The following is a 22,393-nucleotide window of genomic DNA, read 5'->3' on the forward strand; positions in this document are numbered from 1 at the left end:
TGGTTGTATTTGACAGGTGGTGTTACAAACTCATAAACCCAAGCCAGAGTTTTCAAATTTGGGTACCTAAATAACTCCATATTTAGGCACCTAACTAAGTGGTCTGGTTTTCAGACATGCTAAAATCCCACAGTTCCTATTGATATCAAATGTGGGTCCTTAACATGTCTCAATATCAGGCCACTTAGGTGCCTAACTATGGGCTTATTTTTCTAATGTTAATTTCTAATGTTAATTTCTAAATTTGAAAATATTGGCCCAAGTTATTGAGAAGCTGGTTGTTTTGTGTCTTAACTGTAGATAAAAGCAGGACAATCAAGATCCCTATGGAGGCAAAAAATCAAATGTGATGGTGGTATTGTTAAGATACAGTAACTCTTTCACCTCATGACAATAAAAATTCTTTTCAGGTCAATATTAATGGAAGGATTGTTATTATCTTATGGCTGTTAGGTGACCTGTATCTGGATTCTAATAGACAGAAGTTTTCTCTACTGTTGGCACTATTTTGGCCCCCTTTTTGACAGTCTTAACAGAGAGGCCAAAGATTTAAGAATCTGGAGATTCACCTTTCCTCTAACCAGAGCGGTGCTCATTCCTTAATTAGATTCAGGCAGTTTGCAGGGCACTTGTTGCAGGGTTGGGAGGGGGGTGGGGATGGGGGGGGGGTTTACACTGTGCCTGTATGGATGAATAGGGTAATTTATTTTCAAGGATTTTCAGCATTTCACTAACACTAGATATTCACTTTTCAGTGTTTTTAGAAGATTTTTCTCAAATATCACATGTGAAACTATTTTTCCTTTTTTGAAAAGTGTGACAGTAAGTGACCAGAACCATATTTTGCTGGAAATACTTCTAAAGCAAGTCGTACTTGTGACTGGATTTAGTCCATTTTTTCTTTAGCCAAATGATTCATTCAATAGAGGCACTACAATAATCGTGAGTTGCTAATGCAAAGTTCTGTAGACACAATAAGGTCTGAGTACCACAGTGGTTGCTTACGGGCATTTAACATGCGGGGGAACTTTTCAGAAATGGGTAGAAAAGAAAGAAAATCAGGAAAGTTAGATTTAGTGTTGCTGGTTTGCAAAGAAAAAAATGTCTATGATTCTATTTACTAGTTCATATTATGATTTGTGTCTGTTTCTGTATTGGGGTTCAAGTCATGGCAATTTCATATTCAGTTTTGTGCCAAAAAGAGACAAAACACTGAATGACGGATGTCCTTAGTACTGTGTTGCAGCTAAGCATTTTGGAATGCTCACATGGTGTGTTTTGAAACCTTTTGTGTGCTCTACATTTTTCCATTTGGTATGAGGCTTAGTGGTAATCAGCTCACTACTAATTAGAAGTCATTCCCTGTCCCGATCACTATTGTTACATGAAATTACCTCAGGCCTTAAGAATTTTTACATTCAGAAGAGGAGTTTCTGAAGTAGCTTGCTTTGTCTTGTATATTTTTCTCACAAAGCAGTGACAATGATCTTCTGCTATCTCGAATGATCATTACAGCGGAACCAAAAGCCATTTATGCCGCATTTGAATTATTTTGCACTTTTCCATTTCATTTCTCTTTGCAGCTGGTACACAGAACATACCCATGGTGAAAATGAGGAGTGCACAAGGCCTGGTTTTATAAAGGTCATGGGAGACACCAAAAACTTTTGTAATACTGGAGGCTTGGCTAATTGGGGGCTTCAGCCCTGTAGAAGTCTTAAGCTTTGCTAAGCTGAAGCTAAGCACCTGAAGAGTTCCTAAATCATTGTGGCTTAACTTCAGTTTTACTGATCTTAAAAGCTCAGAAGGAATGAAGCTTGAAGGTAGGATCTTCTGTTGCTCATATGTTCTGTGGAAGCAGAACTGCAGAGATGCTTTCCTGCTGTAGAGCTTAGGATCAAGTCCTGCACACAAATAATCAAAGTGGGAATATAAAGGGATCCAGTGTTGTGGAGTCCAGGAAAGGCAGAGGGGATGAAAGCCCTGACCCTATTAAAGTCTATGGAAGTTTTGCCCTTGACTTCCATGGGGCCAGGATTTCACCCCCTTGTTTGTTATCTGTGGTCTATAGAATCTGACTACTGGTGTTGCTGGTGACATCTCTGTGTATTTAATGGCTTGCAGGTATACACTGTGACAGTGTGTGCACTGAGGGCCAATGGGGTCCAAACTGTTCATTGTCCTGTTACTGCAAAAATGGAGCTTCGTGCTCTCCAGATGATGGAATCTGTGAATGTGCACCAGGATACAGAGGCACCACTTGTCAAAGAAGTAAGGACAATACTTTAAAATTTTCATCCCTTCTTCCTTTTTAAAATATGTGTATCATATAACACTATGTGGTTTTGGTAATGTTTGATGTAACAGGCCCACATTCTGCATTTTAACTGTGCTAATGTACAGGTGTACCGAAACGTGCTTTATGTACAGTTATCAAATAGTTCCCAACAGTAATCATCTTCTTTTTGTTACTATAGTTTTATGTTTTTTATTTATTATTTATACACTGCTATTGTAAAGGGTCTTACAATCAAAGTCCAAAATTTTCAAATCCAAGTTCCTAATATCAGGGTCCTAAATCCATATTTAGGCAACTAAATAAAAGAAGCCTGATTTTCAGAAGCGCTGAACATCTGCATTTCCCACTGCGTTCAATGGCAGTTGCTAGTCTAATTATTGCTATTATTTAACTATGATGTTGCAGGAGCAACTAGATACCAGCCAGATCAGGGTCTCATTGTGCTAGGCACTAACACAGTATACAGCATACAAATGGACTATATGTACAGACATATAAATATGAAAGGTTTTGCAATCTAAAAGACTGCATAACAGAGGAGACAAACAAATGGGCTGAGGTGGGGTGGCAAAAAACAGGATCACAAAAATAATAGGGTGTGCACAATTCTTAACCATCCAAGAGTACTAATCACTATTCACCACCTTCGTAGCTTTTTCAGACTTTATTTTTCTGTTTGTACCATAGAAGAGGTGAGGGAGAGAGATCCAGAATAGAGGTAGATTTGTGAGTCATAAGCATAGAGATAGTAGCCTTTTTTCTGAAGGAGATCATACACTGGTAGGGTTTTGAGTGAGAAGAGTAAGGGACAAGGATGGAGACCTGAGAAACCCCATTGAAAGAGGAAAGGAGAAAGGCCCATCCAATGACAATCAAAAGATAAGAGCATAACCAGGAGTAGATGGAGTCACAAAGCCCAGGAATGACGGGATTTCAAGAAGAAAAAGATGATGAATATGGTTGACCCTAATATTAAATGCCTGACATTACTGTGGCATTAGTATTCTCTAAGCATTTCTAGTTAAGTGGTGTAATTGTTCTTTACTATCACTTGCATGGCTCTCAAAGGACTTTTTCAGTAAATCAGTTAACCCAAAAGAAGACTAAGAACCTAGGAACACAAGAAAGGCCATACTGAGTCAGATCAATAGTCCACTGAGCCCACAATCCTGTCTTCTGATAGTGGCCAATTCCAAGTGCTTCAGAGGGAATGAACAGAACAGGCAATCTTTGAATGATCCATCCCGTGTTGTCCACACCCAGCTTCGGGCAGTCTGAGGCCAGGGATACCCACAGCATGGGGTTGCACCCCAACCATCTTGGCTACTAGATATTGATGGGCCTATCCTCCATGAACTTATCTAATTCTTTTTAAACCTTGTTGTAGTTTGGCTTTCACAACATCCCTGGAAATGAGTTTCACAGGTTGACTGTGAGTTGTGTGAAGAAATAGTTCCTTCTGTTTGTTTTAAACCTGCTGCTTATTAATTTCACTGGGTGACCCCTGGTTCTTGTGTTATGTGAAGGAGTAAATAACACTTCCTTATTCACTTTCTCTACTTCATTTATGATTTTATAAACCTCTATCATATCCCCCCTTAATCGTCTCTTTTCCAAGCTGAAAAGTCCCAGTCTTTTTAATCTCTCCTCATATGGAAGCTGTTTCATACCCCTAATCATTTTTGTTGCCCTTTTCTATACTTGTTTGAATTCTAATACACTGGACCCTCGCTAGAAGGCGCATCTATATTGCGCGAATTCGCATATAACACGGTCGCAGCCATAGATCCCAAATTTAATTACTCTAATTGCAATTCATTTTAACGCGGTCCCCACGTTAACACGGTGCCACGCATGGATCCCAAATCCTGCATTCTAGTGAGGGTCTGGTGTATATTTTTTTTTGAGATGGGGTGACCAAATCTGCATGCAGTATTCAAGATGTGGGCATACCCTGGATTTATATAGTGGCATTATGAAATTTACTGTCTTATTATCTATCCCTTTCCTAATGGTCCCTAACATTCTGTTAGCTTTTTTTTTTTTGACTGCTGCTGCACATTGAGTGGATGTTTTCAGAGAACTATCCACAATGACTCCAAGATCTCTCTCTTGTGGTAACAGCTATATCATTTTATATATATAGTTGAGATTATGTTTTCCAATGTGTATTACTTTGCATTTATCAATATTGAATTGCATCTGCCATTTTGTTGCCTAGTCAACTGGTTTTGTGAGATCCCTTCGTAGCTATTCACAGTCTGCTTTGGGCTTACCTATTTTGAGTAGTTTTGTATTCTCTGCAAATTTTGCCACCTCACTGTTTACCCCTTTTTCCAGCTCAATGAAGAACAGCACTGCTCCCAGTACAAATCCTTGGGGGACACCACTGTTACTTCTCTCCATCCTCAAAACTGACCATTTATTCCTACCCTTTTTCTCCTGTCTTTTTACCAGTTACTGATCCATGAGAGGACTTTCTCTCTTATCCCATTAAATAAATGTAAACCTTCCTAGTGACTTGGAACTATGGGTATAACAAAGTGTAGTGGCTTCCACAGTTTAGCACTCAAATGGCTCTCAGAGCCAATGGCTCCTGCACAGTCTAGAGACCAAGGAGACAAAAGGTCACACAAATACAGGGCCTAATGATCAAATGCTTTTTTCTGTAAAAAGTCAAATCTTATGACTGACACAGTGCTTTACTTGAAAATGGTGAAGCACCCCAGAGGGATTTGACCAAGTCAACTGTCTCGAGTGTACATTTAAGAGACTGAATTTTGAACTAAATTAAAATAATGAAAATATACCAGGTTACTCTGGTAAATAGTAATTGCTGCTGTACAACAGACACTAAACTTGAAGCATTACCTAATATATGCTAATTTATCAGGAAATAAGGAATTAGAGAAACAAAGAAAGAAATTCCATGCAACAGGCCTTTTTTCTTTCAGTCTCTTTATGTGGTTAGTGATACAGCTCTGCTGAAGAAGGGACTAGTACCATTGGCCTCAAAATGAACTGGAGGCCTCAGTGTTTCTGGTCTGAGGTGGTGTGTAGCTCTCTGCACTGTTAGTGAATGGCTAATCTAAAGAATCGATGGAAAACACGCTGCACCTGGGCCTTTCTGCCAATACACCAGTGGGCTGAAGTAATTTAGATTTTTCCAACAAGTGAGAAAAAAAATGAGACGTCAATAATAGCAAAGCCTTATTGAAAGTCTTTCCTTTTAAGGATACAACTCTCTTACTCCATTGTCCTGTGTATTGTGTTTTAATGTTTTTTCCAACTACTTATCCTTTAATTTTCAAATCTACATATTTTTCATACATAATTCATGAAAGTTATTCCCCTCATCCTCTGCTTAAAGGGAAATAGGTTTGATCTGAATCATATTCTTGTTTGTATTTGTTTGGCTGGTGCAAAATATAGCCTGACTACATGGCTAGGCCAAATTCTGCCACTGAATTACAACTTGTGCAACCCCACTGACATGAATGGGATTGCTCGGGGTGTGAGTCAGGCCAGAATTTGAGTCACTGTCATTATAGGCTTTAACACATTCAGTGCTGTTCTTCAGTGCCACTACAGTATGGTAGTCCATTGTGACAACATCCTTTCAAGTGCCTGAATGTCACCAGTTACTAACCAGACTGTAGTAAGCTCCTCAGGGTAGGGACTTTTATCTTCTTAGATATCTTCAAGGATTAAGCACTAATTGGAACTAGATAAAAAACAATAACCACTAGTTCAACAAGTATGCACCTAGTAAATGGAGGTTTCAGAGTAACAGCTGTGTTAGTCTGTATTTGCAAAAAGAAAAGGAGTAAATGGAGCAGTACTGGAAGTGACAGGAAGGCAGCTCTGAACTGGTTAACTGTTAACCCATTTAGTGGTTGAAGAGGAATAGAACATGGTGGGGTAGAAAATGCAAGAGGAAATGACAGTATATTCTTTCTGATTTCAGTTTGCTCTCCTGGGTTTTATGGACATCGTTGTAGTCAGGCATGCCCCCAGTGTGTGCACAGCAGTGGTCCCTGCCATCATGTAACTGGACTTTGCGACTGCTTACCTGGTTTCACAGGAGCCCTCTGTAATGAAGGTAAATGCTGTAATAAAGACCCTTGCAATGGATACAGTGACCAAGTGTGGCAATTTTTTTCATTCCATGCATTCTAGACTTATCAGATCACATTATTCCAAAGTGGTTTCTGGTTTTGTACGTGCAGTTTGTAAATGTAGAAACTGAAGGCAGGTTGAAGTTGGTTGAAAAGATAGCCCCTAACATATGAAAAATACCTTTCTTCTAATTATGGAGACATCATGCTCATTATCAAAAGGACCCTCTAGGTAAAGGAAATAGCTGTACAATAAATAATATAAATGTGCTTGACTGAATTTATAGCAGCATTTATTTTGGCATCATCCTAAATAGGAATTTTCTTGATCCAAGACATCAGATTTCAGTTACAAGTATTAGGGAAACAATGCAAATATAAATTATGGAAAAATTCGCTAAAATGTTTTAACAGTGTGTCCTAGTGGGAGATTTGGCAAGAATTGTGCTGGAATTTGCACATGCACCAACAATGGAACATGCAATCCTATTGACAGATCTTGTCAATGTTACCCTGGGTGGATTGGCAGTGACTGCTCTCAGCGTAAGTACCAGTTTTTTTCTTTCTTGAGATATCTTGTTAAAACGAGTAAACTAAGTTCAGTTCCTTTTAATTTTCTTCTTGTTGTTGAGGAAATGCTTTGTAACTGACTGATAAATGACGAGGACTTGTATTGGCACCTAGAATTTGTTTGGTTTGTTATAAGAAAAAGAGATGGACAAGATTAAATAAATAAAATAAATATATACAGACTCCTATGTAATATGGTTAAGAGATATTTACCTACTTTACATTTTAAATCCCATATAAAAAATCCATTTGAACATTTTCATAGTAGTTTCATTATCATAACATTCAAACTTCATGATTAAACAGTCATGCACCTTCCTTCTCTGTCTAGCTACGTCCATTGCCCCCATCACTCTAGTATTGTGAACACCCCATAAACATTAACAAATGTATCCTCAGGACACACTTTTAAATTATGGGAGTATTATTGTCATTATTATCATCCCTATTTTACAGCTGGGGAACTGAGACATATAAATGGTAGGTGATTTTCTCATGATCACACAGGAAGACTGTGGCAGGGCTGAAAACACAACTCAGATCTCCTGTGTTCAGTGCCTTTACCCGCAAGACCATCCTTCCTCTTCTTAAACATTCTGAATTTTCAAAGCATTTTCTTGGTTTGATTTTTGCAGTCTGGCTTCTTATTTAGCATCATTTTTACAGATTTCTCTCTGTTCCTTATTGATGTAGCTTTTATTGATGCATATTTTTTCCAATGGCAGTCTATTCCTTGTTGTTCAGTCTGTAGATTAGTCTGATCATGCACCAATGAAGTCAATGAGAAATGTTATCAACATTTTACTTTTCTTATGATTTGTACAATCTGTTATTATATTAAATATGGGCTTCCTACTGACACCGATGCTGGGTCTTTCTGAATCAGTAATCACTGGCATTAGATTTCTGACACATGCATTTTCATAGGTAGCAAGGCCTAGTACAAAAGCAACTTGATGGCCCAATCCTGTAGCCTGTACATACATAGCTTCACCGGGACAGTCTCAGACACAGAGATGTCAGAATTCAGAAATGTTTGCTGCAGGTGTGGGAAAGCTGTTCAGTTTCCAAGGAGATGCATCTCCTAATAACCTCAATTTACATTATGTACGGCTTGACTAGCACAGGTTAACTGGCTGTGTCCCAGTGCAATGCAAAGTCTCATCGATTTGGGAAAAAAAACATTAATTGGCTAAATTCTCAGAGGCACTGAACACCCACAACTCCCACTGCTGTTATTACTGGTCAAAATAAAACTTAGGACCTAATGAAGTCAATGGCAAAATTCTTCATTGGATGCAGACTCTTATTCTGTTCTTTTCAACTCCTTACCTCCTTTTTGGGGTATGAGTGTTTGAGAGGAGGCTGTACTTACAGAAGCAATGCAAGAAAATGATGCCAACAGCATGAATGGGGGCATCTATTAAGGCTGTGCTTGTGACCACAAGAGAGGAAGTTTATTTGGTTTGTGCAAAGGCCATCAGTTCTCATGGAAAATAATGGTTCCATTAATTTCTATCTGAACTGGTGGCTTTTATGAAGCCCCTTAGCCTTTTTCTACACGTGACCTGCCATTCCTTTTTGGCTGACCACTAACTTCATGCAGAAATTTTAAAAAATCATCATTATTGTTCACAGCTAAAATGGAAACCTCAGAAAAAGAATGGATTGAGATTTAAGGAAGAAGATTCTTCTTGCAAATGTTTTTTTATTTCCTTAATAAAATGAAATTTGGATTGTGGCAATAGTTCCCAAAAATACAGGTTATACATATATAAAGCATTTTGCAAATGCAAACATCTAGTAAAATATACAACTGCTGACTTGCCTTGAAGAAGCTAATTAGGTCTCTGGACAGCCAAATCAGTATATGATCATGGGGAAAACACTATCTTACCCTTAACATAGTCAAAATCAGGGGTCAAGCCCCACTGCCTAATTTGTTTCTTCTCTCCTGTAAAATATTAATTTTTGTTTCCACAATACTGTATTTAAATTCAGAAATGTAACTTAAAGCTAATGATTTCACAGTGAAAAATGACAAAACTCTTTACTTACGCTAAAAATAGAAATTTGGAAGAGTAATTAATCAAAAAATAAGAGGTAATTTTTATAGCACTCACTACTCTCAATGGGATCTGATTTATTCATATATACTTTTAACTTTTCTTTTGCTATAGTGCTGTTTACATATCATATTTAGCATTTGGGGAGACATTTTACCATTCTTTCTATTATTACCATTCAGTACCAAATTCATTCAATGTACTATTTTCAAAGCAGTCTCTAAACCTGCACCAATAATATTTGCAACTGTGGTTGTGTGTGCAAAAACCTTCACTTTATTGTTTATAATTAGGGCCCTACGAATTCACGGTCATGAAAAATGCGTCACGGACTGTAAAACCTGGTCTCCCCCTGTGAAATCTGGTGTTTTGTGTACTTTTACCCTATATTAAACAGATTCCACGGGGGGAGACCAGCATTTCTAAAACTTGGGGTCCTGACCCAAAAGGGAGTTGAAGGGGGGTTGCAAGGTTATTTTAGGGGGATTGTGGTATTTCCACCCTTACTTCTGTGCTGCCTTCAGAGCTGGGCGGCTGGAGAGCGGCGGCTGTTGCCCAGGCACCCAGCTCTGAAGACAGTGCCACCGCCAGCAGCAGCGCAGAAGTAAGGGCAGCAGTACCACGACCCCCCCATACAATAACCTTGCGACCTTTTGAGGTCAGGACCCCTACAATTACAATACCAGGAAATTTCAGATTTAAGTTGCTGAAATCATGAAATTTATGATTTTTAAAATCCTGTGACCACAAAATTGACCAAAATGGACCATGAATTTGGTAAGGCCCTATTTATAATGATTTGTTTGTTGGAAGGATTATATTGATTCATGGTCTGATGGGGACCAGTGAGTAATTCAGAGGCCTCAAATCAAGAAACTAAAGCTAAGCCATGGAATCTCTGATTCATCCTGCTTCAGCCATAAAATTACATTTTGGGAGAGGAATGCAGGGATTTAATTGATAACTGGGCCAGGGTGCAAATATTGTTCCTCTCTCCCTGTTTATTCTCCTCCTGTGCTAGGATTAGAATGCACAACCTCTCCATCTAGTTCAGTGGAATTCAGGAGGGGTGAAAATGTTCAGTCACTGGAAAACAGTGAAGAATCAATCAAAAAACCTGATTTATATGACTCCCTCTTTTGAACTATGAGAAACCAGTGATACTGGCCACAGAGTACTGTACTGAGATCAGGATCTCACACATTGATTCCTGTTTCCTGTTTGTGTTTTTCATTTGTTCTTATCTAGGGTAAAACACTAGTTAGTTTCAAGAAAAAACTAGGAAACGATTTGGTTGAAATTGGTCAGACTGAAGACGGTAGAAAAGAACAATTTAATCATTTGTATGTAGTGCTGCTTTGTGTCTTTACCAGATGAAATTAATTAATTGATTTGGGATATTTTAGCTTGCCCACCTGCCCATTGGGGTCCAAACTGTATTCACACCTGCAATTGCCATAATGGAGCTTACTGCAGTGCCTATGATGGGGAGTGCAAATGTACTCCAGGATGGACTGGCCTTTATTGTACCCAGAGTAAGTGACTCTTATGATCTACTTACCTTGTTGTGTGACTACCAATTAATAACAATATTTTCCTCCATTTCTTTTAATACTCCCTCTTTGTTCACTTATTTTCCAACACTGTTATGCCATTCTAATCCAGAGGATGTGTCTCATGTCACCTCAGCTGGTACAAGTGATGAAAATAGTAGCCACCTATATTAGTCGGGACTGCTGCTGCATCTGAGGGGGAATTCACCCTTGGAGGAGGATAGGCTATCTTCACACCACTGCCTTCCCTTTGGGTTTCCTCCAGAGGAAGGCAATATTCAGTTACAACCAGGAGTCCACAGGAGTCTCAGCAGCAGAAGCTGGCATGTGCCTGTGCTGAATGAATGAATGCTTTCCCAGGTGCCCAGACATGGTCTCCCAACCTGGCCAGAGCTATACACTTCTGGGCAGCACTTGCTAGGTGTGCGTCCCTGACAAAAAGACAGTTTGCAGTTACCTTGTACCCCTTCCCCACTCAGAACCTCCTCTGGGAAGAATACTGCCACTGGGCACTCTGCACCCAAGATTACATCAGCATTACCCAGGGCTGAATCAAGTCCTATGAAGTGAATAGCTTCAAGTTTGCTAATGGCAATGATTCATAGAGACACATTCGTCTCCTCAGCAGCATTGTAAAGTGATTTTAATACAGGTCTCCTATCTCTCTGGTCATTAGATTACAGGGAACAAGCTTTACCAACACATAATTTAGGTACTTGCATGACTATTTATATTATCTGGAACCAGAACCGGAACTTCATCAGGTCACTATTCTATACTCCACTCTGGAATTGTTTTTGAGTGACTAATACATTTAATACCTGAGATCTCTCCCCAAGAACTTGACATTAATGAATTAGATAGTGGAAGTGTTGTGACTGGAAATCTGCATATGAGTTCTGAGCAATAGTTCACACAAAGTCTGAGATAATTTTTTTGTTGATTGAAGGAATGTTGTCTCATTTTCCTCATTACAGGTGTCATATGATTACATTTATAGCTATTATTTGGCTTATGCTCAAGTCAGGTATACTCATCATATTCGATCTCAGAAAAGTACCACTGAAATCTGCTTTGCATGCAGTGCTTTTTAAAGTCACAACACTCCTTTTTCAATAGCACAATGTCAGAGCGGCAGGAGATAACACATATTATGGGGCCATATGGATAATGCTGTGGAAGACATTCACTGAATTGGTTCAGCTGTCAGCTATCATGGTTCTTTTGCTTCCTGCTGGTGAATAATGATCTGTTTGCAGTGATATGTCTTCTTCATAGTGACATGGCACCTTTGTGAGGAGCTGAGATACAATATTTTTACTCGTTAATGTTTCAACATCAACTGTGCAGCAAATATGTCCAAAGATTCATTCATCATTCAACAGTTTTCCTGGGCTCTTGCATGAAGTCCCCCCTCCCTCCTCCTTCAAATGTCTCCTTAAAACGTCTTCCAGCAATCTTTCCTGCCTACCTTCTTCTCATCATCAGCAATCCCCGCATCCTCCCTTACTTGTTACTTTGTCTTGTCTGTTTGTCTCATTTAGACAGTAAACTTTTCAGAGCAGAGAAGCTCTTCATCTATTATGTTTATAAAGTCCTGTATAAATTAATGACACTATAGAAATGATTTTTAATAAGTAATAATAATACTTTTATATTCCTCATTGAAGATTCTCTTCTCTTCCCCCCCTCCTCCCTTTTGCACTGCAGGGTGTCCCTTGGGATTTTATGGGAAAGACTGTGCATTAATATGCCAGTGTCAGAATGGAGCTGATTGTGACCACATATTGGGGCAGTGTACCTGCCGCACAGGATTCATGGGAAAACACTGTGAACAGAGTGAGTAGGAAGGAGAAATTATTCATGCATGGTAGGAACAAATGCAAAACTCCCTAAACCGAATACTGTGATTGTGAGTCCTTACTCAGACAAAACAATACTGACTTCAAACGGAGTTTTGCCTGAGTAATGACCACAGGGTTTGGACCTAACTCTATCCTGTGTGATGTTAAGGTTGTTTCTCCATCTTTTGAAAGCCTGAGAGATTAGTAAGTAAGACTTATAGTCTTTCTTTAAATCTTTTTGATTGTTTATTTACATTTATATCTATGTTTAAAAAGCTGCTGTCCTGGGCTACCTATAGTTAACTGCCTTTGACATAATATTAGAAAAATGTACATAACAGTACAAAAATAACAAATTAATCCAAATAACTATTACCATCATAACACCCTGATGAAAACTAATAGCTGGAAGACTGAGAGCCAAATTCATCCCTGGAATAGCTCTATGTAAGTCAAAAGAGTTACCAAAGGGAAGCATATAAGGCACATTATATTTGCTATACATAGGGCCTGATTCTCCTTTCACACATATTAGTTCTATCCCGGTTTAACTTCATTGGTTTCAGTGAAGTTACATGAGAGAGAAGGACGAGGCCCAAAGGCTCACAATTGTGCTGGCCTAGTTTTTGTCAGGAGAGTGGTGCTTCTATGCCTAATACATCATACTACCCCAGAAATTGGCTCCTGTTCAGAAGATCAACACAAGGCCTTGTTCTAAGTGTTTAATTAGGACTTGAGTGGTACATAAGCCTTTGGTAGGCCCTCTGCACAGGGCTCAATTTCATCTGTGTAGGCTTTCCATTAGGTATAACAGATGTTGGTTTTGTAAAATTAACTAACATTTTTTGTAGAGCTAGTCAAAAAATGTTTGACAGAACAGTTTTCTCTCAGAAAATGCAGTTTTATCGAAATCTTAATGTTTTGCGGGAATGTTTTGATTTTGATGGAATTTTCAACAGCAAAATCTCAAACCAAACCATTCTGACTTTCTTGTTTCATTTTGACCATGTCAAACATTTCATTTTGATAAGCTGAAAATGTTTTGTTTTGACTTTAGCATATTGATTCATTTTGTTTTGAGTTTTATATTAAATTAAAACATTGATTTTTAATATAGCATATTTGTACAAATTATATTTAATATTTTATATTATAAAATGTTGACATTATTGAAACAAAATGTTTTGATGTTAATGCATAGAATTGTTTCCGAATATCAGTCCTATGGAAAATTTCAAAATTTTGGCTTTTTGTTTTGATTTGGAACAAAACCAAATATTTAAATGTTGGAATTTTCCATGTCATAGATATTCCCTTTTCTGATCAGCTCTAATTTGGGGGGAAATAAAACATGGACTTAAATTGCAATAAATAAATAAATAAAAATTAAGAAAGCAAACTAGTTTTCCATCCTCCCCTTCCCAAAAAGTCTGAGAACTTCACAAAATTTAAGCTCCACTGTGTCCACAAGTAAGTCTGCAGTGCTTTGGCACTATGTGGGCACATTAATGGGATACCACATACCCTTCGGAAAATATTTATTTTACCACTTGAAAATTAAGTTGCAACAATGGCCAGTTCCTTTTTATTATTTAGCCTACAGCCAAGAAGCTGTAACTGGTCTTTTCATATATCCACCTTTGCAACTGTCGTGCATGTCTTTGCCACCCACATCAGGATTGTGCAACTGTAATGTTCTCCACATTGGTGGGCAGCAATCAATCCAGCAGGGGGCAATTTATCGTGTCTAGTATAGACACGATAAATTGACCACTGAGCGCTCTCCCATCGACTCCAATACTCCACCAGAACAAGGAGCGCAAGCGGAGTCGATGGGAGAGTGTCAGCTGTTGACTTACCGCAGTGAAGACACCACGGTGAGTAGGTCTAAGCACGCTATTCACGTAGCTGAAGTTGTGTATCTTAGATCGACCCCGCGTGGTAGTGTAGACAAGCCCTCAGATTCCCAAGCAGAGAGAGGCCGCTCCCTGCAGCCTAGACATGTGTCAATCTCTGAGAAAGGGGTGGGACTTATTACCCACCCCTTGGTTTAGCATTTCCCAGGCTTTGTGAATCACAGTAATTTTCTAAGTCCCTAAAAGTTAGGCATAGCAATGCTTAGGATCACCATGCCTAAGTTCCTTTGTATATCTAGCCCACAGTGCCTTATTCTCTACTGCCTTTTAAACCTGTGCCATTATGATTAGGAGACAATTTACATTCATTTTGCATAGATGTAAACAAGGAGCTGGGCAGTGGAGAATCAGGCCCGGGTATTCACGTGTGAACATAATATTTTGCTTGTTTTCCCAGTTAGGGAAGCTATTTTTTTCCTCCTAGAGCTCCAGCATCAATAACACATTGCCACCTGCTGGTCACTTATAAAAATGTACCTGCTTTACAATGGCAAATCTTTAGGGTGCTTAATACTGTGTATCTGTACATTCAGTAGCATTTACTACACACAGAGTTCATATTCATAGGTTCAAATATAAAGATGTGCATTTGATTTTTTATTATTTTGCACAGAGTGTCCCCCAGGTACATACGGTTATGGCTGCCGGCAAATATGTGACTGTCTGAACAACTCAACTTGTGACCACATCACAGGAACTTGTTATTGCAGCCCTGGCTGGAAAGGAGCAAGGTGTGATCAAGGTAGTGACATAGAATAAAATGATTGTGAAAGTACTGTAAAATATTGATGGATTAAATTCTCTTAGATATCATATGTACATAAGTAATGAATTCCCTCTGGGATGTGTATTTAAATGACTTGCTTGTTTATTAATAATATTTATACTTATGAGTCTTAATCATCAGATGACTTATTGATAGTTTACTGGAGGAAGGAAGGACCGTGAGCTAGGACAGTATCCTTGGTTTTAACACAGCACTTGATGATATCTTTTGAAGAGTTGTACAGAGATAATGCCATACAAAGCTGCGGTTGGGTCAAGTACTTTGTACACTGTGTATTTCTTGGCCAGAGGGCAGAGTGCTATTTTTTCAGCCACATGAAATAGACATATAAAAGTAGAGTATTGGCCAGGTAAGGCTTGGGCTGTCACTCCTAAGGCTTTCGGCATAACTCTAGCTATATTTAAAATATTTAGACATGAACACAGTAAGAGAGTTTTAACAATAGAAGTCAGATCTCTACTCTTCATTTTAGAATTCTTGTATGAATTTATGCCATGTGTTTTCATTTCTGTTTGTTTTCCAGCTGGTGTGATCATAGTAGGAAACTTGAACAGTTTAAGCCGTACCAGTACTGCTATCCCTGCTGATTCCTACCAGATTGGGGCTATCGCAGGAATCATTATTCTTGTCCTGGTTGTCCTCTTCTTGCTAGTACTATTCATTATTTATAGACACAAGCAGAAGGGGAAAGAAACACATATGCCAGCAGTTACCTATACACCCGCTATGAGGGTCATCAATGCGGATTACACCATTTCAGGTAGGAGTAGAGCGGTGTGAGGCACATGACTAAGTAAATCCCAGTTGGAGAAACAAAATTGCAAGTTTTGTTCCTCGCTTAACTTTCACAACTATTCGTCCTCTCTTAATCAAGCTCATATACTGGCTATATAAATGCCCCCACAGGCTTGAGGAGGTGCAGATGGCACCTTTCTGCATCAGTAACTGCTACTATGAGCAGGGAAGTTTATGCTTTCAGGGAGGGTAATTTGGGTTTCTAGTGCCACCCTTCCTTGGGCATTCCACCAGTGGGAGCAGTTTTAATCTCCCTGGGGATGAAGCTTCAAAGATGCCCCATATCAAAGAGGGAGATTCTCAAGGATCCACTGAATTTGTATATCCCCAGTTGCTGTAGGCTGTCCCTCCTGTCTAGTCAGCAGCTCAGCTTTTCAGGACACACTGGACAGCAACAGCCCCCCCCCACACCGGCAGCCCCTTTCAGCTGTCAGTAGCACATAGTCATAGTTCTGAGTGAATCTTTCCAAGTGTCTATAGCTGTGAACTGTTGTGTGTGGTGCAATATAGCCTTTTTAACCTACGCATTTAATATATAAAGCCCATCTATGCTAGTAGAAATGTGTATTGTTGACCAAAGGAAAATGCTGACCACATACCATGCAGTACAACTTTATTCTCTAGCATCTTTCATGCAAATTGTATCTCAAAACATGTTTCAGAGTTAAGTAATACAGTGCCGGGGTTAATTTTTCTGTTCCTCTGCTAACTACACAGGACCCTCGCTAGAACGCGGGGTTCGGGATCCATGCACAGTATTGCGTTAACGTGGGGACCGTATTGCCATGGATCCCAATTTATATATTTAAATTTGGGATCCATCGCCGCGACCACGCTATATGCCAATCCGCGCTGTAGCAACACGCACTCTAGCGAGGGTCCGCTGTATATTTAAGGGGTTTAAGAAAGGGTGAAAGGATATGGTTTCCACTGAGATTTGAAGTGAAATAGAGTAGTATGAGACAAGTAAAGGGAGTGGGGAGAAGAGAGGAGGCAGGATTCATGGGTTAGGCTGGAGCAAGGCCATGAAGGGTTTTAAAACAAGGAGGGCAGTTTTTAGTTAGACCCTGAAATCAACATGGAGTTGTTTTAGAGTTGGGTTGATATTGTCACATTTTTTTGTATTCGCAAAACTTCAGGAGTTAGAGAAGCTGGGGCTTTGGGAGGCCAGGAGTTGCAGTAGTTAGAGCAGATGAAGGTATGTTTGAAAAATGCAGCCAAGGGGCAGTCACAGTAGTAACAACACACACAACGTTGTGGAGCTGGTGGCTGGCAATTTTGCAAACTGGTTAATGCCAAGGTTGCAGATAATGGAGGGAAAAAAGAGTGACGGGACTGAGTATCAGGGAAGTACCTTCAAAAGGCGACAGCATGTTCCTTTAAATTGTTCATTTTCTTCTCCCTTTCTTTCAGAAACCATTCCTCATACTAATGGTGGGAATGCTAATAGCCATTACTTCTCCAACCCTAGCTATCACACCCTAACACAGTGTGCAACCCCACCTCATGTCAACAACATGGACAGGATGACCCTTGCTAAGGTAAAACAAGAAAACGGTGGTGACCATTATGCAGATCAACAAACAGTATTAGCTCAATGTTTTCTTTTACATGGTACATCTCTCAACAAGTCATTTTCATAAAGGATTTGATTTCTTAAACTACCTTATTGGACTTAGTTTTGTTTTCCCCGATTATTATCTTGTGCAAACATTAGTGATCTATAATCAGCTGCAGTCTACATTATCTTTTGTTTGTCTGTTTGAAATAGTCAAAAAACAATCAGCTATTTGTGAATCTTAAGAATGTGGATCCTGGAAAACGGGGTGCAGTTCTGGACTATACAGGAACACTGCCTGCAGACTGGAAACATGGAGGCTACCTCAATGAGCTTGGTAAAAATATAAAGAGAAAGGGTGCTGTATGTTACCCTGTGTGGATCGAAGGGATGGCAGAGCAGACATTTCCTATGTGAGGTATAGGCACAGTCTGGTTCTTCTGTGAAGCTAGCTAACATTGCCACTGGTGTTAGCCTTGCCAAATTGAGAGTAGAGGGGTCAAGGCCATGTGGACCGGTGGAGCACTACCCATAGAGAGAGGAATATAATTAAAGACAATCTAGTTGGTTTTATGGAAAATAGGTCTGGTTGATAAAGGAAATTGTGTAAATGTAATATACTTAGACTTTTATTTAACTTAGGCTTGGTCTACACTAGGTGACATTTAATGGCCTATGATATACAGAAGATCAGATTAAACGATTAATGGTTCCTTCTGGCCCTAAACTCTATGAATCTAGGCATTGTTAGTCAGTATATAGGTGCACAGTCACGCTGCTTCTGCAGTGAATCTGTGCTCTCATTGTAGGGGTATTTCTCCTGTGAGGCACAAATTAGCCATGAAACAATTCTGTAGAGATTTTGAATGGTTTCCCAGAGAATTGCAATTGGATTTACAAAATGTTCTGGTTTTGTTACTCTCCTTTTTCATAGGTGCGTTTGGGCTTGACAGAGGATATATGGGAAAATCCCTGAAAGGTGAATTTTTATTTTCTGACACATTTTAATAAAAATACACAGCTATTTCATGTCCTATTTAAAATTATTCTTGGTTTCTGTGGAAAGAGAATATATGAAGTGCAGTGACTCTTTGTAAGCTGATAGGTTATCTCATGAGCCCAGGAAGAAACCAGTGCAATACCCAAATCTTTTGGACCTTTGCCTCCTGGCACAATTTATTATTAAACAGAAAACTCATGAGTAACACCAAAATAAAGCAACTCCCCTGCTAATGCGGGCTGCAGTCCCCAGAGACTTTTTCTTTGCCTCTCTTCCTTTCTGGAAGGAGGATACATCGTTCCCTTAAATCCCCTGCTGGATCCTGTGACAAGCAGGTAGCCCATTACCCTTTCTTAGCTGTTTCCCCATATCATACTCCAGTTACCACTGCGAGGATAATATAGTTTTGCATGAGGCTGTGCCTTTCGGGCACAACTGAGCTTGCATGAGTGAACTGAAGACTTTTGTCAGACCTGTGTTCTGCTTTGGTAGTAATAAGACAAAGAAAATAACTCCTTTATATGTCAGTAAGCTGTTAAAAGGTCAAGAAGACAGCAACATGTTAATACTGCAATGAAAATTAAATGTTATAATGCTGCAGTGTTTCAGATTACAGAGCATCTGTGATTCCCACTGTGTCTACAAGTGAGCCTGCAGTGCTTGGCATTACGTGGGCACATTAACGGGATACCACATACCCTTCAGAAAATATTTATTCCACCACTTGAAGATTAAGTTGCAGCAATGGCCATGCCCTTTTTATTATTTAATCTACAGCCAAGAAGCTGTAAATGGTCTTTTCAGATGTCCACCTTTGCACCTATCGTGCATGTCTTTGCCACCAACATCAAGATTACACAACTGTAATGTGTTCTACATAGGGCTGTATCTTAGATCCATCTGGATAATAAAGATGGTGAAGAATGTGATGGCCCACCTGGTAAATTTAACCTGTGTTCCATGCTCTGCCCTGGCTGGCTGTGAGCTTCCAGGTGAAATCTAAGGTTCTGGTTTTGACCTTTAAAGCTGTAAATGGCTTAGTACCTGAAAGACCATCTCTCTCCCCATGCTATACCACCATAGCTGAGATTAGCAGAGGTAGAGTCCCATTGGTATAAATGAGAGGGGTAGCTGGCAGGGTATAGTCTGTCAGGGCACTACAGCAATGGAATTTGCTCCCCACCTTGGTCTGAAATAGCCCAATTCTGATCACCCTTCAAGTCTCACTGGAAGGCTCATTTTTTCCCAGGCGTCTGAAAATGGGAGAGTTAAGTATATAGACGAGAGCAGCTATTTTGTAGAGCATTTCTATAATACAATATAATTTAATTGAAGGAATCAATTATAATGTTTCAATATATGATATTGTCTGGCAGTGAAGGATTCTCTTGATGTTCTTGAAAGATTTTGGGGTGCTTCATTTGAGACTCCTTAAAAGGGCCTGGTTGTTGAAAAGCTCTGACCATCCACTCTCTGAAAGTCAGATACCTATAAGACGTCTCAAGTTGCATACCCAAAATCAGGGTGTATCTACACTATGGAGCCCATACCAGTACAGCTAGGTGCCGTAGCTATGCCAGAATAATCCCATAGTGTAAACGCGGCCTACACCAATGGAGGAAGTTTTCCATCAGTGTCGGAATACACCCAAATGACAGTAGCTAGGTCAAAAGAAACATTCTTCCATTGACATAGCTGCATCCACACTGGGGGTCAGGTTGACATAGCTACGGTGCTCAGGGATGTGGTTTTGTCAACTTAACTTTTAAATGTAGACCAGGCCTCAGTAGTAAGCTCTGAAAGTCTTAGATGCAAATCTGCAAAGACAGAAGAAACTCTCACAATGTCTTCCCAGCCCAAGAAAACACATGACTCCCTTAGCCACAGCCCAAACTGACTAACCAACTGACCCCTGCTCATTCTTTCCTCCTCCATCCCTACCATTAGGGAAATCGAGGAAAAACAGCTGAATCTTTTAGCATGTCTTGATGGTTGTCAGTGAAGGCACTGGCAGAACAAAATGGCCCCTCACTAAAAGCACCCTGCCTTCAGTTCTCTCAGAATTATTACAGGAATCATCTGTTAGCTCATCCCCTTCAGTAATTGTAATGTTATTTATGTGTCATGAGTTCAGCACCTGCAAAGGCAAATGTGTTCTAAAATTGTCAGGTGCAGCCTGATCCTGAAAATTACCTTTAATTAGTGCCGGACCCAACTTTAATGAGAGTTGAACTGTGCAGCAGGAACGCCCCAGGCAAAATCAGGCCCATAAAAAGCAGAGCAGTTGAGGTAACTCTATTAATCACTGTGTAAAACAAATCTGAGGAAGTATTATGACAAGTTTCTATATAGTTATTGATTTATGAGAAACTGTGCAGAACTCAAAGTAGCCAATCTATTTGGTAGCAAACGTTTTCTGGAACAGAAGTTTTTGCTTTACTTAGTCACAATATTTATGCTTACACATTACGCAGCACATTCAAAAGATTTACAGTGCTATTTTTTCTATTGTCAGATTTAATGAAGAACTCAGAATACAATTTAAGCAACTGCTCTTTAAGTAGCTCTGAAAATCCATATGCTACTATTAAAGACCCACCAGCACTTGTGCCAAAAAACTCAGAATGTGGATATGTTGAAATGAAGTCACCGGCACGCAGGGACTCCCCATATGCAGAGATCAGCAACTCTGCTTCAGCCAATAAGAATGTTTATGAAGTTGGTAAGTACAAACTTCATTGTTAGGAATCAAGCTGTGGTGGGGCAGATGAGCCCCCACCAGCCAGACAAGGGTTAAGGAACTGCTGTGGTCCCAATCAACTGCAGTTTGCCGCATGTGCTTGTCAGGCCTGGAGGTGGGCCCTTAAAAGGGAGGAACTCCGAGCAGTAGGGGTGGCACTCCGAACAGGCAGAGACAGGGCTTAGTGTTCCCAGACTGGGGGCCCTGTGCCACTAACTGACTGATCGCTTGCAAACACCTGCTCAACCCTTTGAGAAAGAAGATGAGCTGGGCTGATCCTTTGTTGAAATACCCCAAGGATTAAGCCCTGATTTTTGCTCACATTGAGAGGTGGGAACTGAGACTACCTGCAGGGCTTGAGAGACTGCTTCCCTCTCTCTTACACAATAAAGGGGGTCAGGGAAGTATATTCCTTTTATTCGGACTGCTTTATATCCCCTGAAAGAGGGAGGACTCACTGAAGGGCCCAGACAGAGGGCTGTACCTGGTAAACTCGGAACCAGACCACAGGGTTGTGACTCCCCAGAGAATGACGTAAGAGCTAACCGCTCTCACCCCAAAAAGGTGACATGAAGACATCTTCCACACAGGCTCAACCAAAACAAACAAACAAAATCACTGAAAAAATACTGATACTCTTTCAGGTTCTATGCAGCTCCATGTTCATGTAAGAGCAATCCCATTCTTTTCAAACTCGTGAAGCAATTCACAAAGAAGATGGTTTCAAATACCTTAGTTTCAGTTGTGCAAATAAAAGTCACCCACCTAAATATCTCTGCGAAAGAGCCATATTCTTGCCCTCCTTAAAGCAGCAGCGGGAGACATAAGTAGCCTCTCACTGCCACATAACTTAGCCCTGTACCAGGTTGTCCAGTCCTGAATATGGTTATCCCTGGTGGACAACAGGGGGAGAAGAGCTCTGTGGCTTCTGTGCTCAGACAATGTGCATCCTGTCCCCCGACCCCAGTTCTCCTATCAGTAACTCTGCAGATCTTGGTTCCTTTCCCATGGCAGGTCCTGATGAGTTATTACAGTCCTAAGAAAACTGTGACATACTGGTAGAATATTTAAATAACTTACCTAAAGTCACAGACCAGATCACCTGACTGCCCATCCAATGCCTTAACCACAAGACCATCCTTCCTTT

General features: G+C 39.9%; 1 protein-coding gene across 1 annotated transcript in view; it reads left to right on the plus strand.

Annotated features, from left to right (window-relative positions):
• The window catches only part of MEGF10 (multiple EGF like domains 10), a 147,783-nt gene that overhangs the window by 119,595 nt on the left and 5,795 nt on the right, over window positions 1-22,393 (plus strand). The window contains exons 14-24 of the mRNA XM_048850888.2: window positions 2,125-2,271; window positions 6,267-6,401; window positions 6,832-6,960; window positions 10,460-10,588; window positions 12,317-12,445; window positions 14,980-15,108; window positions 15,677-15,913; window positions 17,362-17,489; window positions 17,720-17,843; window positions 18,441-18,485; window positions 21,022-21,228. Of these exons, the coding sequence (XP_048706845.2) occupies window positions 2,125-2,271; window positions 6,267-6,401; window positions 6,832-6,960; window positions 10,460-10,588; window positions 12,317-12,445; window positions 14,980-15,108; window positions 15,677-15,913; window positions 17,362-17,489; window positions 17,720-17,843; window positions 18,441-18,485; window positions 21,022-21,228 (1,539 nt within the window). The remainder of the gene's footprint in view (window positions 1-2,124; window positions 2,272-6,266; window positions 6,402-6,831; window positions 6,961-10,459; window positions 10,589-12,316; window positions 12,446-14,979; window positions 15,109-15,676; window positions 15,914-17,361; window positions 17,490-17,719; window positions 17,844-18,440; window positions 18,486-21,021; window positions 21,229-22,393) is intronic.

Source organism: Caretta caretta, chromosome 5, assembly GCF_965140235.1.
Source record: "Caretta caretta isolate rCarCar2 chromosome 5, rCarCar1.hap1, whole genome shotgun sequence".
NCBI lineage: Eukaryota > Metazoa > Chordata > Testudines > Cheloniidae > Caretta > Caretta caretta.